Source organism: Thalassophryne amazonica, chromosome 10, assembly GCF_902500255.1.
Source record: "Thalassophryne amazonica chromosome 10, fThaAma1.1, whole genome shotgun sequence".
Lineage (NCBI taxonomy): Eukaryota > Metazoa > Chordata > Actinopteri > Batrachoidiformes > Batrachoididae > Thalassophryne > Thalassophryne amazonica.
Window position 1 is genome coordinate 32,157,140 of NC_047112.1, and position 16,485 is coordinate 32,173,624.

The 16,485-nt window shown below is 39.5% G+C and overlaps 1 protein-coding gene across 5 annotated transcripts in view; it reads right to left on the minus strand.

The window, feature by feature from the left end:
- elavl4 (ELAV like neuron-specific RNA binding protein 4) overlaps positions 1-16,125 on the minus strand; it is a 258,140-nt gene extending 242,015 nt beyond the window's left edge. For 3 of the 5 annotated variants that reach the window (XM_034179719.1, XM_034179718.1, XM_034179716.1), the window contains exons 1-2: positions 15,898-16,125; positions 15,137-15,277 (exon numbers count right to left, since the gene is read on the minus strand). In XM_034179719.1, the coding sequence (XP_034035610.1) occupies positions 15,137-15,277; positions 15,898-15,945 (189 nt within the window). In that variant the 5' untranslated portion in view covers positions 15,946-16,125. The remainder of the gene's footprint in view (positions 1-15,136; positions 15,278-15,897) is intronic. The other 2 variants (XM_034179717.1, XM_034179720.1) reach the window with 2 other exon arrangements.
- Positions 16,126-16,485: the final 360 nt, after the last annotated feature.

The following is a 16,485-nucleotide window of genomic DNA, read 5'->3' on the forward strand; positions in this document are numbered from 1 at the left end:
TATGATGGGAGGTGTAGAACAACTGAGAGCCAATTTCTAACAATGTTTACGCACTCAACCGAAATCCAATTTCACCAGTTATCTCCCAGAACAGACACAGAGAAGAGAGCACAAACCTTTACCTACACTGAAATTTGTTTTCCATCTTGTTGTTGCAAATGCTAAAGACAGGCATTGCACTTGCATTTCAACTTCAAATCCAAGTTTGACCCTTAAAAATACTTTTGATGTCTTACTGGCTACAGTGTAAGCACTAGATATCCTAAAACAAAACAAAACAAAATTAATGCTTTCTAAATCTGATCATTTGTTTATATAAGCAAGATTTGTTTATATAGTTACGTAGAGTTAACATACACGCTATTTCACAAGGTAATTGAAAGAAAGATGAATGTTTTACATCTCAGGTTGTTGTTTGATATGTACATAAATCAGAAACTTTGTATTACCTTCAATGGTGATAGATCTAGGTGGTTCTCAGCCACTAATGGTGTTAAACAAGGAGGGGTGCTTAGTCCTGTGTTGTTCGCTGTCCACGTTAACTGTCTTATTGAGAGGCTTGAGGCAGAAGGCTGTGGTTGTAATGTAGCAGGTGTGTACTGTGGTATCGTAGCGTATGCTGATGATGTGATTTTTCTGGCACCGTCTCAGTTTGCTCTGGCCAAGATGGTTTCTGTTTGTGAAAAATTTGCACATGAACATTATGTTGTATTTAATGGCAGTAAAAGCCAGTTGATAGTTTTTGGGGACGATGTTAACCCCTCCATCTGTGTAAATGGGCAGGAAGTCAGAGTAGTCACTGAGATTAACTATCTTGGTCATAAAATTTATAAAGACAGAAATAACAATTTAGTTAAACATGTTGTCAGTGATTTCATTGTAAAGTTTAATTCTTTTTTTTTTTTTTTTTTCTTTTAGGAGATTTTAGCACTGTTATTTCAAAAGTCAAAAATTCTTTAATCAAACATTATTGTTGCAGTTTTTATAGTTTTCAAAATTGTCCCTTCCATACAAAGGAATGTGATAGATTATATGTTTCTATTAGAAAATCTCAGCGTAAGTTATGGGGTCTCCCCAATATGTGTCATAGCAGGTACTTGCCCATTATTACAGGTTTGTTACCACCTGATGTTATGCTGCTTAAGAGATTTCTTAAGTTCTTTGTAACAGGTCTCAGACTGATACAGTATGTCATATATTTAGAAACAGTGTCAATATCAGCTCAAGAATAGGCAATAATTTTAGATTTGTTATTCAAGAGTATAAAATATCTCATTGTGAGGTTAAAACAAATACTTTGTTTTTTATAGATACAATACACCTAGTGAGGAAGATGTATGAGTCTGTGTTCAAATAGAAGAACTTGTTGAGATGAGAGATAATTTTGTAAATGATGGATTTTTTTTAACAAACAAGAATTGCAGTGGATTATTAATGATCTCTCTTGCTCCTGAGGAGACTTTTATTTGTTTTTATTTCATTTTTATTTATTTAATTTTACTGTTTTTCTGCTCTTTTCTTTTTTAATGTTGCATTTATGTGAAATATTTCCCAAATAAAGATGTTAATAATAGCTGTATAAATAGATATTTTAGTTTTGAGCAGTTGACAACATAAAAATGGCAAATTTTTCATTATACAGTCAAACTCGTAAATTGTTTATGTGAGTTTAAGATCAATTTTTATGATTTTCAAAATGATGTTTGGATCTTTAAAGCAAATCTGACTTTCACATTTCAGAAATATCACTTTCTGCAGCTGTAAAGCTTTTTTACTGACAAGACACACAAACTAAAATGTGCAAAAACCTGAAGTGAAGACTAAAAAAATGCAGTGTTAATTACTGAGTGAAACAGAGTTAACAGGAGAAAGCTTTGATTTCCGGTGTTGGAAAAAAAAAACCCATAACGTGTATTATCAGAAGACTAACATCTAACTCCTAACAGGGTTTGCCATCTTACAAATAGTTAAAATCAAGGTATCAACCACCTTGAAAAAAAGCCTGCTTCTCCTAAATGAGGAATATTAGAAACAAAATATTTTTTGTAAAATTGAACACATTTAGTTGAAGAATTTGTCTTACATCTTGTTCCCTCTATGTCAGTGGGCATGACGCACATCCAGCTCAGGCCTCGTCTGTGTCGCTCTCCTTGGTAGAAACTGCTCAGATCAGAAAATAATTCTTCATGCTGATCCCAGAACAAGACTGTTCTGCATTTGTCATAGCCACTTTCTTCCACTTTAACTCAAAGCTGTTTGGTATGGCTGCAGCTTTGGAAGCTGCCGAGATGTGACAGGTGCCGTTTGAAAGCCAAGGTTGAACGCTGTCTCTTTCTGTGGAACAGAGAGTGAATGCCTGCTCTTTCAGACTGCTAAAAAATGCACTCCTCTTTTGTGGAGGATTTGATTCAAAATGACCCTGCCCCCCCATCACCACCTTATTTGCATATTTACTATTCTGTGTCTCACAATGTGAAAACCACAAAGAAACATAGTAAAGCATTATATTTTCCACAATTAAAAATTTGAAGGCGTGCATCAGAAAACTGTATTTTTACACATTTTTCTCTTCCACAGTCTTGTATTATGAAGGAAATTATAGAAGTCTTTTAGACTGTAGCCTGTCAGAAATGAGAGGTTTGTGAAGGTGCCTGAGGAGGCTTAGATATGCACTGGCTGTTAATTCTGGCGTGCATTCTGGCACATTGAATGTATTCTCAACAGGACTCTGGTGGATTAGTGTCCATTTGGACAGCAGAGTGGTCCACAGCTTGGGGTGACATTCAATTTGGCAGATCAACATCTCGCAAACCGATTGTGAAGACAGGTGATGCAGTTAACTGTAATCACTTTGGGACTTTTGGCATCTTAAAAGCTGGGAATAATGAATAGATTCTTACACTATTTAGTGCATTATTTCCCATTCCACTTTAGTTAGTCGCAATCAGATGATTGTGTATGTAAAGTGAAGGTGTGGCTGACCAAGCTGCGGCATCATAGAGGTAAGGTTTGGGGCTGTGAGGGTGGCAGCCCGCTTTCGTTTGATCCCGGTTGGGGTACATCCATGCTCACAGAACGACTGCTGTGGTCCATCTGGTGGAGATTTTAATCACAGCCACGCAGCCAGAATGTACACATACACACGCTAACACAAAGCATGCCTTGCTGCTCACTTGAGATTCTTTTGACTGGCGTTCACTGTCGGGCCATTTCATCATTGATTTATTTCTATTATTATTATTATAAACAAATCTCCTACTGACAGCATGTTAGTAATCTAATCAGGAGCTTCACGCTATTAGATCTACAAAAATGGCTGCATTATGGCTTTTGATAAGGAATAACCTTTTAGAAAGGAGATGCATCCAGAGTGCTTCGCAGAGTTGGCCAAAGGCGCCGCAGACCCAACATGCCCACACAGCACAAAGCCAGCTCTTCAAATGTCAGTTCATGCTTTATCGCCCTTTCTCATGCTTGAAAAAAAGTAAGTGGGGAGTGCACAACAAGCAAAAGTCCAATGGTTTTCAGTCAAAATGCTTACATGCTTGGGGAGGTTTTGGAAAGCCATTTTTGAATTTTGAGGAAGCTGAATGAAGAGAGAAAAAACATTATTTTAAGGTAAAAGAAAATTATTTTCAATAAGGGGGAAAGAAAACAAGTTATGTCAAGCACTGGTAGATGTATGACACTTCACTTTGTTGACATTTTATCATGCACACAGTAAAGAAGGATAAATGTAGCACTCCAAACACAGGCCCACCTGGAAATTTCATCCAGAGTATTCCTGGAAATTAGCTTACTTTACATTCTTGTCACTAATGCACTGACTCAAGGCAGACTATGTTTAACCTTGAGTGCTGCTATTAGATTACATTTATTATTAATGGGTCTGGAGAGTTACCAGATGATGATGAAGATGATGATGAAGGGGATTATGTTGTTGCAACTTATGCCAACTAACATATAGGAACCACTTACTGCTCACTTGCATCTCAAAAAATGACTGACCATGGCAGACCTGAATAAAAATATGTGCAGCATCTTCATTAATTTGTAATTATTTAGCTTGATTTAACTGTTCTGTCAACAAGAGTCATACCACGCAATTTAATTAATCGATCAGAGAGAAAATTGTGCAATTTAGGGTTAAAATATATTTAAAAGGTCTTTATCCAGCGTCCACACAGAGCCTGCGCAGTGCAGTCAATATTAGTTCCAGTTAAGACATTAAAGTTTGGTTAACCCATATAGTTCAGAGACTGGAAACAATTTTAATTACATAAACTAAATTTTCATGTTTGCTGTACGAAATGTAATCAACAAATGAGAGTAACGAATGTTCAATAAATCTGTAATAATGTGATTAAGCTCTTTTGGGGGGGGGTGTCCTTGCAGTTCTTTCTTGCACTAGTCTTGTCTAATTTTGGGACTGGAAGCAAATTTGGATATAGTGACTAGCTTAAAAACAAACATGAGTTTGTAGGAATCAATCAAATGACCTCTTGATTTACAACCTGCTCTATCACCTAAAACGCGGTTGTCGACAAAACACCTTTACACAAATGCTTATGACTCATGGCTCTTTCTGCTGTGTTATTGCAGGAATAACAGCTTTCTCTCTGGTTCTACTGCAATAAATTAGACAAAGAATTACATGGATCCAAAAAGTAGAGGGTGCAAGCCCATCTGGAGCATGCCTGAGTAAAATACTGATGCAGACATAAAAAGAGTGGCTTCACCATGTTCATTATTCATGGATTTTTTTTTTTTTTTTTATCTGAACATGATATTAACCTGCACCTGCAATTCCCTTTAAAGTGAAATTGCACCACGCACATAGCGCTATCGTACTGAGGAAGCGGACGCAAGTAAAACGATTTCTGGCTCATTAACCCGTTGGGGTTTTTCTGTAATTATTGTATGGCTTTTGCCTTACAATATAAAGCGCCTTGGGGCAACTGTTTGTTGTAATTTGGCGCTATATAAATAAAATTGATTTGATTTGATTAACAGATTAATACCAACCAGGCTTATTAAAACTCTGGACAAGAATAGCCTATTACCCTGCTGAGGACTCAGAATCATCCCATCCAACTCTACACCTTGAACTCTTGGACTTGTCTGTAAGATGGACTTTGCGCCATTATGCATTTCTGTAACTGCTTGTAACTTTGCAACTGTTAGAAAGGCCTAAGCAGTAGGTCACTGGAATCTGGTCTGAAACTGGTCTGCTTGAGGTTTCTTCCTCAGAAACGCCAGCGGGAGATTTCCTTACCACTGCCACCTATGTGCTTGCTATGGGGGCGTGGTAAGGTTATATAACTTTCCCATCTGAAGTACCTTGCGGCAGCCATGTTGTGAATCTGTTGGAATGCACAGTGGACAAAGGTCACCAAAGCTGCCTAAAGTGAAGCCTGCAGAAAGGTGAGGTCTTTTCTATGACTGTGTACTCTTTAACAGTTATTTTGAAGTAATTTTGTTGTGTATTTTATGTGTATACTGTTGCTTCTCTCTGAGAGAGACAGACAGACAGACAGATCTTCATAAAATATGAGGATTTATCCTCTCTCCTCTTCTGGCAATTTTACTCAAGGCCAAAATATGGCCATTGGGTACTGCAAAGACTTTGCATCCGTCTGTCCGTCCGCCTGTATCTCTGTGCTCAGCATAAGTCCATTCCTATTACTGCCAGGGTCTTCAAAATCACAGGGACCATTCTTGGGACACAGACAAGTTCAAAGATGGCTAAGCTTGACTGAATTAAAGACGTCAAAAGATCACATTCTATTTTATCATTGCGTTATTTTTTTCTTTGCCTACAGTGACCATAAAACCATATTCACCCGTCTGAGGGTCCAGGGCTGGGCATCAAACCATTTCTTGAAGAATGTTTGTTAAATGCCCACCTGAAATTAAAATAAATTACTCATCTTCAATTGCTTATCCGGGATTGGGTCGCTGGGGCAACAGCTCTAGCAGGGGACCCCAGACTTCTCTTTCCTGGGCCACATTGACCACCTCTGACTGGGGGATCCCGAGGTGTTCCCAGGCCACCTAGTCTCTACCTAGTCCTGGGTCTTCCCCGGGGTCTCCTCCCAGATGGATGTGCCTGGAACACCTCTCTAGGGAGGCACCCAGGTGGCATCCTTACCAGATGCCCGAACCACCTCAGCTGGATCCTTTCAACGCAAAGGAGCAGCAGCTCTACTCCGAGCTCCCCACGGATGACTGAGCTTCTCACCCTATCTCTAAGGGAGACACCAGACACCTTCCTAAGGAAGCCCATTTCAGCCGCTTGTATCTGCGATCTACTTCTTTCGGGTCATGACCCAACCCTCATGATCATAGGTGAGAGTAGGAACGAAGATTGACTTGTAGATCGAGAGCTTTGCCTTTTGGCTCAGCTCCCTTTTCATCACAACAGTACGGTAGAGCGAATGCAACACCGCCCCTGCTGCGCCGTTTCTCCAGCCAATCTCACGCTCAATTGTCCCCTCACTCGTGAACAAGATCCCGAGGTACTTGAACTCCTTCACTCGGGGCAAGACCACATTCCCTACCCAAAGTAGGCAATCCATCGGTTTCCTACTGAGAACCATGGCCTCAGATTAAGAGGTGCTGATCTTCATCCCAGCTGCTTCACACTCGGCTGCGAACCGATCCAGTGAGTGATAGAGGTCACAGGCCAATGAAAATAAAAACAAATGAATTACAAGGAACACATTTATCGAATGAGAAAAGGATATCAAACAAACATGTAAGTTCTGTCATGAAATCATACAACATAATATTGACCATGCTTGTGCATCAGGTTACCACATCTTCAGGCAGAATTTCACGTGGAGGGCCCTGGGCATTCCGACAGGCAAATACAGTACATTGTCATATTAATAATGCACTGTTGAAGAAGACTGATGATACAGTGGCTTGCAAAAGTATTCATACCCTTGGTATTTCACACATTTTAATTTGTTTATGACATTTCAAATACAAAAGTAAATCAGGCATCTCAATATAAACATTTCTAAAATTATCTTCCATAGACTCAAACTGAAAGTAAATTTCTACAACTTGATTATAAATTAATTAAAAATATAAAAGGATTTTATTAAAAACAAGACCTGAAACTTCAGCTACAATTTGCCAGAAGGTACATCTGAAATGTAAGGCTTGATCTGATGTTTTGGTGAAAGAAAACCCTCCTCTGTCCCACTTCATCATGAAGCTGTATAACTGGTGATACAAAATGCAAAACATGCACTATGCACAATTTCTCCAATCACAGCAACAGAAGCCTGTAACTTCTTCTGGGTTGTCTGGGTGTCTTAGTGGCTTTCCTCACTCTTTTCCTTCTTGCACAGTCAGTTTTTGAAAAATGTCTACTCCACACAGATTTACCATAGAGTGCCATACTGTTTGTATTTCTTCATAACTGATATAAAGTTCAAGACATATTCAGTGACTTGGAAATGTTCATGTATCCATCCCCTGACTTGTCTGAAGAAAACTGGCAATTAAACTGATTATTTACAGGTATTATACCAAAGGGGCTGATTACTTATGCAACCCATCATCTTGGCTTTTATATTTTTACTTAATTTAACTCAACTTGTAGAGATTTACTTTCAGTTTGAGTCTAAAGAAGATCATTTTTGATTTTTTTTATACTGAGAAGCCTGCTTTACTTTTTGTATCTGAAATGCCATAAACAAATTAAAATGTGTGAAATACCAGGGGCTGAATACTTTTGCAAGCCACTGTATGTGTAAGCAAGCAGAAAACATGTTGTGAAACTGTACATGCAACACACATCTGTCTGTTGTGCTCTTTGTACAGTGTGAGATACCGCTGGAGGTCAGGCTAGGTTTTTGGTAGTCTCCAGTGACAGAAGATAGAAAAATTGCCAGCTCTGCACTCAACCACACCTCATTTTTAGACCAACATGTCCAAAGGAGGGCAAGTGATGTTAAGACACAGGTGCTCAATTCAATTAATTCTGTGACAAATCACAACATACGTGAGCCCCAAGGCACTTCACAAGGGTAAGGACTAACAATACCAAACCCCTGGGCAAGCACATAGGCAACACTGGTAAAGAAAATCTCCCTTGGTTGTGTTTTTTTTTTTGAGGAAGAAACCTCAAGCAGACCACACATGGAGGGTTGATCAACTGCTTTATGCTGCGTTTACACATAGACAGGACACGTTACGAATGTCATATCTGCGTCATTCTTGGCACATTCCTGACATTCTTAATGTGACTTAACGCATCTGAATAGGTTTCTTAATAATGCATGTTGGTGCATGATATTCGTGATTTTCGTGGAGCATGTTTTTGGCTGTCAGAAAATCTTCCACAAATGTCCCGCAACACCCTCATTTCGTCTCATGTCATAGAGGTCGCAACTGAGCGTGTTGATCCGTCTTGATTAGTGGTGATCCTTAATAGAGCATGACAGCGTTCTTCTCTGACGTGCGCACAATTAAACCCTGCTGCATCGCATTCAGTTTCATTGCTGCAGTATGCTGAAGAAGGACAGTGACACCAAGTTGGCTAAAAGTCTCATTCCAATGCTCCTCAGCGTGCTCCTGCAGGTGTTCCACCTGCTGCTGCACCTGATGTTTGGGAAAACAAGCGAGACGAGAGCCGCATGTAGCCACACATCTGGCTCTCTCAGTCTCCTCCTCCTTTCTGCGCCACTCCATGGCACAGAGCCCAACTAAGCATGCCATCACAAAGTTCTTCTGCTGTGGATTTTGAGGACCAAACTGGAGCGATCTGAACTGGCGGTAGGATGAATATGGGGGTGTGTGTGGAGACAATTCGCTTCATACATAATGTGACAGAACGTAACGATGTGCTGTTATGCGTGATAGCATGCAACAATGCGGAACATTATTCTTGACCGTGCGCAATGGTTCCTGGTAATTCTGCAGCAACACATGCCATTAATCGTAATGCGTGGTAACAGGTTGCAGCAGTTCTTAAAGACACCCGATGCCTCTGCCTCAAATCATCACATTCGTGATCAGCGGCCAAGAATGTATACTTCGTGGCATTTGTGACTTGCCGTTGTTATGTGTAAATGCAGCTTTAGCCACACTAACAATAACAAAGATCAAATAAACAAAAAACAACAAAAACTGGTCAAACATGGAAAACAAAAAGCAGAAAAGCATCCATATAGTCAAAGTTCCATTGGGCATCACAGACCACAATTTATCACAGGTGATCGGCATAAAATCACAACTACGTCAGGTAGAAACTAGCAATGATATTTGTGTTGACACACTACTAAAGACCACAGTAGTAAAGCTAGTTGCTTAAAAACTGTAATCATTGACTATTCCTGCTAAAACTGTCTTTGAGAAAGACAGTAAAAAAATGTATTACTCTGTTAACAGAAAAACAAAGGCCTCACATGTATCTGTTGGAATCTAAAATGTCAGAGCTGAATATTCAGTAGTTTTTCTGAGGTTACTTATGGAAAATTTTGTGGGCCTACAGACTCTATTGATGTTATGCTTGCCCTACTCATCAAAGATGAAAAACTGCACCATATTTTTACAGAAAAGGTACATTGACATTTAAACAATTAAAAAAAACATAGTAAAACGGGGGGCTTCATCATGAATCATTTCAGATTATATCAGGAATAGCGTGAATTAATAAAGAACACTTAAAATGACTGCCTTATTAGGTCATATGAGCTAACATAACACAACTCAGTGAAGTTACACTGACCTAAGTGAATTCATATTCAACACTTGAATATGAATTCACTATTGAGTTAACTAAACATAAATGTTTCAGCCAATCAGTTTCCTGTGACCATTTAGGCAAAATATCAGCTTGTAAAATGTACAGCATCATCACTGGTCACTAATGCACAAACCAGCTCAGCTACACTTCATTCAAACACAGTGACACTATTTGCCTCACCCCAGGCAATTAGCAAATCAATAAAAATTGTATTGTCTTTGAAACTATGGATTCTTTGAGCATAAAAATAAAAATAGAATTGTCCATCAACATGCCAGGATTGTAAACACAGATGATCACTTACGTATCGGCAGCACTATTCAGCAACAATATGAAACGTCTGCTCGCATGAATGCTTCTAAAATAAATACCAGATATTGTCTGGGCAGGAGCCTTCACCCACATTATGAGTATCTCTTGGAAAAAAGAAATCTAATTAGTGTCAAAAATGTGCAAAATCTATAAATGCAATTTTTGAGAAATGAATGTGCCTTTCATTGGGAGGTTTTCTTTACATCATGATGTGATTACTATCAAAATGATCTGAGTGAGATTATCGCAGACAGGCAGGTCAGTGAGTAATACCTCTATTGTTAACATTTGGAAGGCTGACATACTACATTTCAATTTCGCTGCCAATGTTGTAATGTAATCAGTAAATCGTCTTGTGTTGCATGATCAAATAGGGATTCACACTAAAGAAGGACTAGGTCGTATCTTTCCCTAAAATGACATTCGTCCAACACAAAAACATCTTACATCACACGTCATAGTTTTACTCTATTTCTATATTTCTATAAAAGCCTCCAATTTCACTGTTTGCAACAGAAGATAACAAACCCAGCCAAATTTGACCATACAACACGATTTTCTCTCAGGGTTGATTGTTTCCTTACTTTCTATTTATAATCAATCTCACCTTTGAAACAGCAATGACATAAGTGCAACAGGATGTGAAGACGTTCTCCAAGAGACAATAAATATGCCTCTGAAATCAAATCATTTTCCTAACAACAAACCAAAGGTTTGAGACGTTGCTGAATTAAAGATGAAAAGCGAGTATCAAGAAGTAACGTTATTTTGTTAATTCAACCCGGTGTACGAGCTCTGCAACATGTGGTAAGTTTATTTACTGATCCATAATTTAAATGTAACCAACCAATATTTAATCATGTTTGTCTGCATGATGGTACTCTGGTTGACATTTACATGAATGTATATTCTATTTTAAATTCTAGAAAATTTCTGAAAGTCCCACAAAAATAAAATACATACACATCTATAAACGAAAGGTTTCCGAACTGTCAAAAAAATCCTGACCTTTTTTTAACTGATCAGATTTAACTTGATCGCTTTCACAAACATTACAAAGTCTTACAGAAAACAACAATATATTAGTTTTTGTATTAACGGTGTCATCAGTTAGTTTAACAGCAAGGATACAGTCAAATCTTTTTTTTTTTTGCTGTGACCTTTAAACAGATACTGCAAAAAATACATTTGATCACCTTTGTAATTTAGTCAGTCTTTATATGCTCTTTCGTACGTAATGTGAAAACGCTAGAATAACAGCGCACAGAATACCTCAGTTGGACTTTATATAATTAATTTATAACTCCATATCAAGGTACCTTAGCACAGAAAGGATGTGGACTCTCACATATGTTGGTGCAGCATGATGTGCTGTGGATACGTTAATGTTTATGGATCACATCCAGCCTTTTTCTCTTCTCATCTGCAGTAACAGAAATTTCAATGTAATGATAAAAAACGCAGTCATGCATGATGAAATGCACTCTCAAATGCAGCCTGCAGATAGATTAAATTGCAAAGATGAGCGTGCACAAACAGAATCGTAACAGAGACAGTTCAAGAGACACACATTGAGGGGGAAGAAAGAGCGAGTTCAGTTTCCTTTACAGTGGGGTGCGTGTGCATGAGCCTGCAGACACCTGCACAATTCTGCAGTGATGGCTCCCAGCGGGACACAGGCTCAGCTGCTGATCAGTGGGCCCTCCCTGCAGCACTGGTGGCCAAGGCACACACTTCCAGCTCTTCCAACAAATCTGTACAGCCCCCCCCCCCCCAAATTTGGTCATATCAAATGTAAACATGACATGTTCACATTGCGCCCATGAACTGAAGAGCCTGTGACGCGTGTAAATTCTGGGACACGCTGCAGCGCTAACCGGCTCGTGTTTGCGATATGTACGTATAGGGAGGGGACGGCTGAATAGCACATTTGTGCTGCTCCCTGCTCCGGCTGCTGCCCTGTAGCCAACAAGCTGCACTGAACAAAGCAGAATGTTAAACCTCTACATGAGGTGCTGTTTTTTAAAACACACAAAAACAAAAGGAGGAAAAAACAGATTTATTTTAATCCTCTTTTCTTTGCACGTAGTCTTCAATTGATATTTGGAAGTGTGCTAAATTATTCCTGTTAATAAAACTGAACAACAATACCACATTAGATTTTTGTCAGCCCTGTGTTAATCAATTATTCACCCATGACATAACTGTACTGTCTTAAATGACAACTCGTTATTTTTGCACATATCCCTGTTTCCGTGCCGAGCCTCTTTTCCCCCCTCTGTGCCGCCTTTCAGTGTGCTGCACCTGCTCGTACTTTCAGTGTTGATGCAGTTGTAGAGCATAAATGAACTAATTTCCTGAATATAAAGAACGCTCCAATCAAGGGAAAAGGAAATGCAGTAAGCGGCAAATGGAAGAAGCTAATCATTGTTACGAAATAGAGCTGACCCCGAACTATCTCACAGCTATACTACGTGTTTGGCAATAAGTACACTGTGTAGCCCCTGTCTCTTTCTTCCTTCGTCTTTTCTGCCCGGAGCAGTGACAGTGAACCTTGTCAGGCAGGTTTGTAATGCAGCCCTCCTTTTTTTTATTTAAATGTTGAAACACAAAAGATTGGAGTTGTCAAACAAAGCCTTGTGTCACACAGAGAACGACAGCTGCCTGCAGTGGATAATCAGTGGAGCTTTCTACAAATTAACAGCATTCAGCTCTGAATCACAGCACACTGTGGGTTTTTTAACATGTGGTCTTTAGAAAATTATAGATCTTTGTATTGCAAAACATTATTATTTCCATTTCGGTTTTGCTAGCATATTCGTCACACCACACAGACAGCTCCACATAAGCACAAAAACACTAAATATCATACTGAATATAAACACCTCTCTTAACAAGATCCAATCGCTGACGATTGGATTTATCAGACAAAACACTTAGATTTTAATTACTTTAGAAAATACTTGTTTAATGCAGCTGTCCATTTAAAACACTACAGGTCCTTAATTTGCAATATTAAATTTGTATATTTGTTCTAATGACTAAAAGAGGAAACATTAACATGTTAAGAAATATTACAGTCGGTTGTAGAATACAAAAATCAGTGTTTTGTTTTTGTGGAAGATTTCTATTTTTTTAATATACAGGTACACACACACACACACACACACACACACACACACACACACACAAGAAACTACAGCAATGATGCTTTTGACATTCTACACACCAAAGCCACGAGAATCTGACAGCACATTTATCTAATGTATGCAAATGATCTGGCTGTGCTTAATGAAGGCATCATTAATCACTATAACGATGGTCTTTTTAAACCAGGGTAATCATGCACACGCACAGCTCCACCAACGATACCGAACCCCTCCAGCCCGCCTCGCAGGACCAAATACACAAACACACACACACACACACACACACACACACACACACACACACACACACACACACACACACACACACACACACACACACACACACACACACACACACACACACACACACACACACACACACACACACACACACGAACACACCTCGGCCCCAGAAAGACATTCACAACAAAAGCAACAAATCACAAAACAAAACACAACAACAATAACAAAAACAAAAAAACCAAAGTAGCTGATGAAAATTATGAGGATTTCATAGCTTTGTAATCGCCAAAACATTCATGTTTTCAATGTGTATGCATTCTGGGGCTTTTTACATAGTTAAATTTTTATTCTATATTGTTGTATAAATGTAATTCAGAAATTGGCATTTCAATATCCGTTCTTACTTAGATGTGACAGAAGTAATTATATCAAATCCTGCTACTTCACCTCATCTCTGCTGAGAAAATACATGAAAAGGCATTAACTTGCCAACCATTTTAACATAATCAATTCAGTTAATTAGTTCCACAGCTTTCAAAAGATAATTTATGGTCCAGCAGCTTTATGCAAGCAGGAGATAACAATGTTATGAGTAAATGGGCAGTGCAAAACGGGAGATTTTTTTGTGGCGTATAACAACAAGAAAGCGTCGGACAAACGTCTTTGAACTCTTTCAAGAATCGAAAGCAAAACTGCAATTTTTTTTTTTTTTTTTGAAGCTCAACTCCTCGCGGATATGTTTGGCCCCTTATCCTCCCTTTGCATTTGCATACAGTTGACGGAAACCTCTGGGTACAGTCAGCAGCATGACAGTGGGTTATGAAGGCTTCCGGGAAGCTCTAGGGTGTGGATCTGAGCCAGTTTGAAGGCGAGCCGAACCAATGAAGAGCCCACAGTGGATTAGACACCCACAGCTTCATGTTGCTTTAATGCGGCAACTCAGGGATTTTCTTACAACGCTTTTGCTAAACACTCCGGGGTTTCTCATGCCTCTTTTCTCTCTGTCACCCCCTTCCCCTTGAAATAATGTAAATGGCAGAGTAACATTGACTGCAGTGGAAAATATCCCATCTGTCTCCAGCATTCCTGTTTCCGCTGCTCATGTGGTTTGTCAAATATTGTTCTGTGACAAATACAGCGATATCGATGATTACATGAAATTTGAAAAGCAGCACTTTATGCAAGTGTTATATCTCTTTAGGCTATTAGAAAAACTATTGTTTTGTTGTAGAAACAATTAAAAAAATCTCAATACACCGCAGCATCTGTTGATTAATTTGCTATGAAAGTTAATTCATTATCAAGGGGATAAATCCAAATGCAAATATGGGCAGATGTTTACAAAATGCATAAAAGACAAGAAACATGCATACATACTGATGCGTGCATGCACACACACAAACGAACATTTGAAATTCCCCTGATAACAATCTGACTGGCAGGGGCGAAAGATGGAGTAGGTGTCTGTAATTGAACAAACGTTCCAAAGTAAACATTTATCCAGGCAGGATTCCACAGTGGCTTTGCTCTTTTTGTCTGCCCTTCTGCTCTTTCTGTCCATACATACAGATGTACACACTGACTACCTGTTTTTCTTTGTTTCCTGCCTTGGTGCTACACTTCATTAAAGAGATGGAGATACAGTATATTGGTCTGTCTATCCTCTTACCAGGGGTGACCTGTAACCCATCTGGCCTGGCGATGACAGGAGATCCCTGGGAAATAGCGGCGAGTGCGTCTCGGGGACGGAGCCCACGCCACTGGCTGCTAGTCCCGAGAGCTGCCCGTACCTCGCCATCATCTTGAGATGCTGCTCACAGAACACACACGCGCGCATACGCAGACACAGGAGGAGAAGGGATGAGAAAAAGAGAGGGAGAAGGGAGGGAGAAGAGATAACAGGAGGGAGGAAGGACAGCGGGAAAGGTAAAGGACAGGAGAGGGAGTGGGGGGGACATGAAGAAAGAGGAGGTAGAGGGGGGAATTACAGAACACTTTTTCCTCTCACACATGCAGACGTACAAAGTGGTACTGACAGACGTACTGTACATGAAGGCACACATACAATTTCAGCCCCAGTTGGGCAATTTCACAAGCAAGCCAATGTTTGATAGCTACCTTGGTTGTTTCACAGTAACGGAATAGAACATCTGTGCACAATCTCTATTTATTATTACAAGACAGGATGAGGGTGAGAAGCAAAGCAGTCCCTTTTTTCCCCCTCAGCACCAGCCATCGTACCGGGGAAATTTAATGAACAACTGCTGTTATCAATCATCCCCTCTGTCTTCTGGCTATGAGCACACAAAAGTGTACAGACACACGCATGCACGGACATACATACATACATACAATAACGCACATGACAGAATGGTTGGCAGCAGACATACACACAGGTGAGGTGAGGAGAAAGAAGCAAAATCTCTTTACCTCATTGCTCAACAAAGCGGCGTTGAGTGTTCGGCTTATTTCGAACATGTTCAGAGCGGATGCTTTTTTTCTTGTTGTGTCCCTTTTTTAATTTCAGATTTTCTTCTCGCTTCTTCTTTTTGTGGTTAGGGAGTCAGTCCCGGGAAATACAAAAAAAAAAAGAAAAAAAAAAGAAAAAAAAAGGAAATAAAAAATGAAATCAATAAAAAAATAGATGGATTTTTTTTTCAAAAAATCCTGTTTAATTTTCTAATTTTGGAGATTTGATTTTTTAGTCCTTTAAATATTTTTCTCCCTGGGTCTGTTGATGCACCTCGGCTGGCCGCGGCTGTAGTGGTGGCACCTCTGCCCAGGGTCTCCAAGACACGTCTAAGGAGTCAATATGCAGCTTTAATTTTTTTTTTAAATCTCCCCAGAGTCAGCACATTAAAACAGGCAGTCGGCAGGTCATGCAGGCGGGCTGGCTGTCTCCCTTATCTGTTCCCCGCACACTGGCTCACACAATATGCTCCGATCCCCTCACTGCTCGCTAGCAGATTAGCCTGTCCTGAAACATAGCACTTAGTTTAAACTGCCCTCCCTTCTACT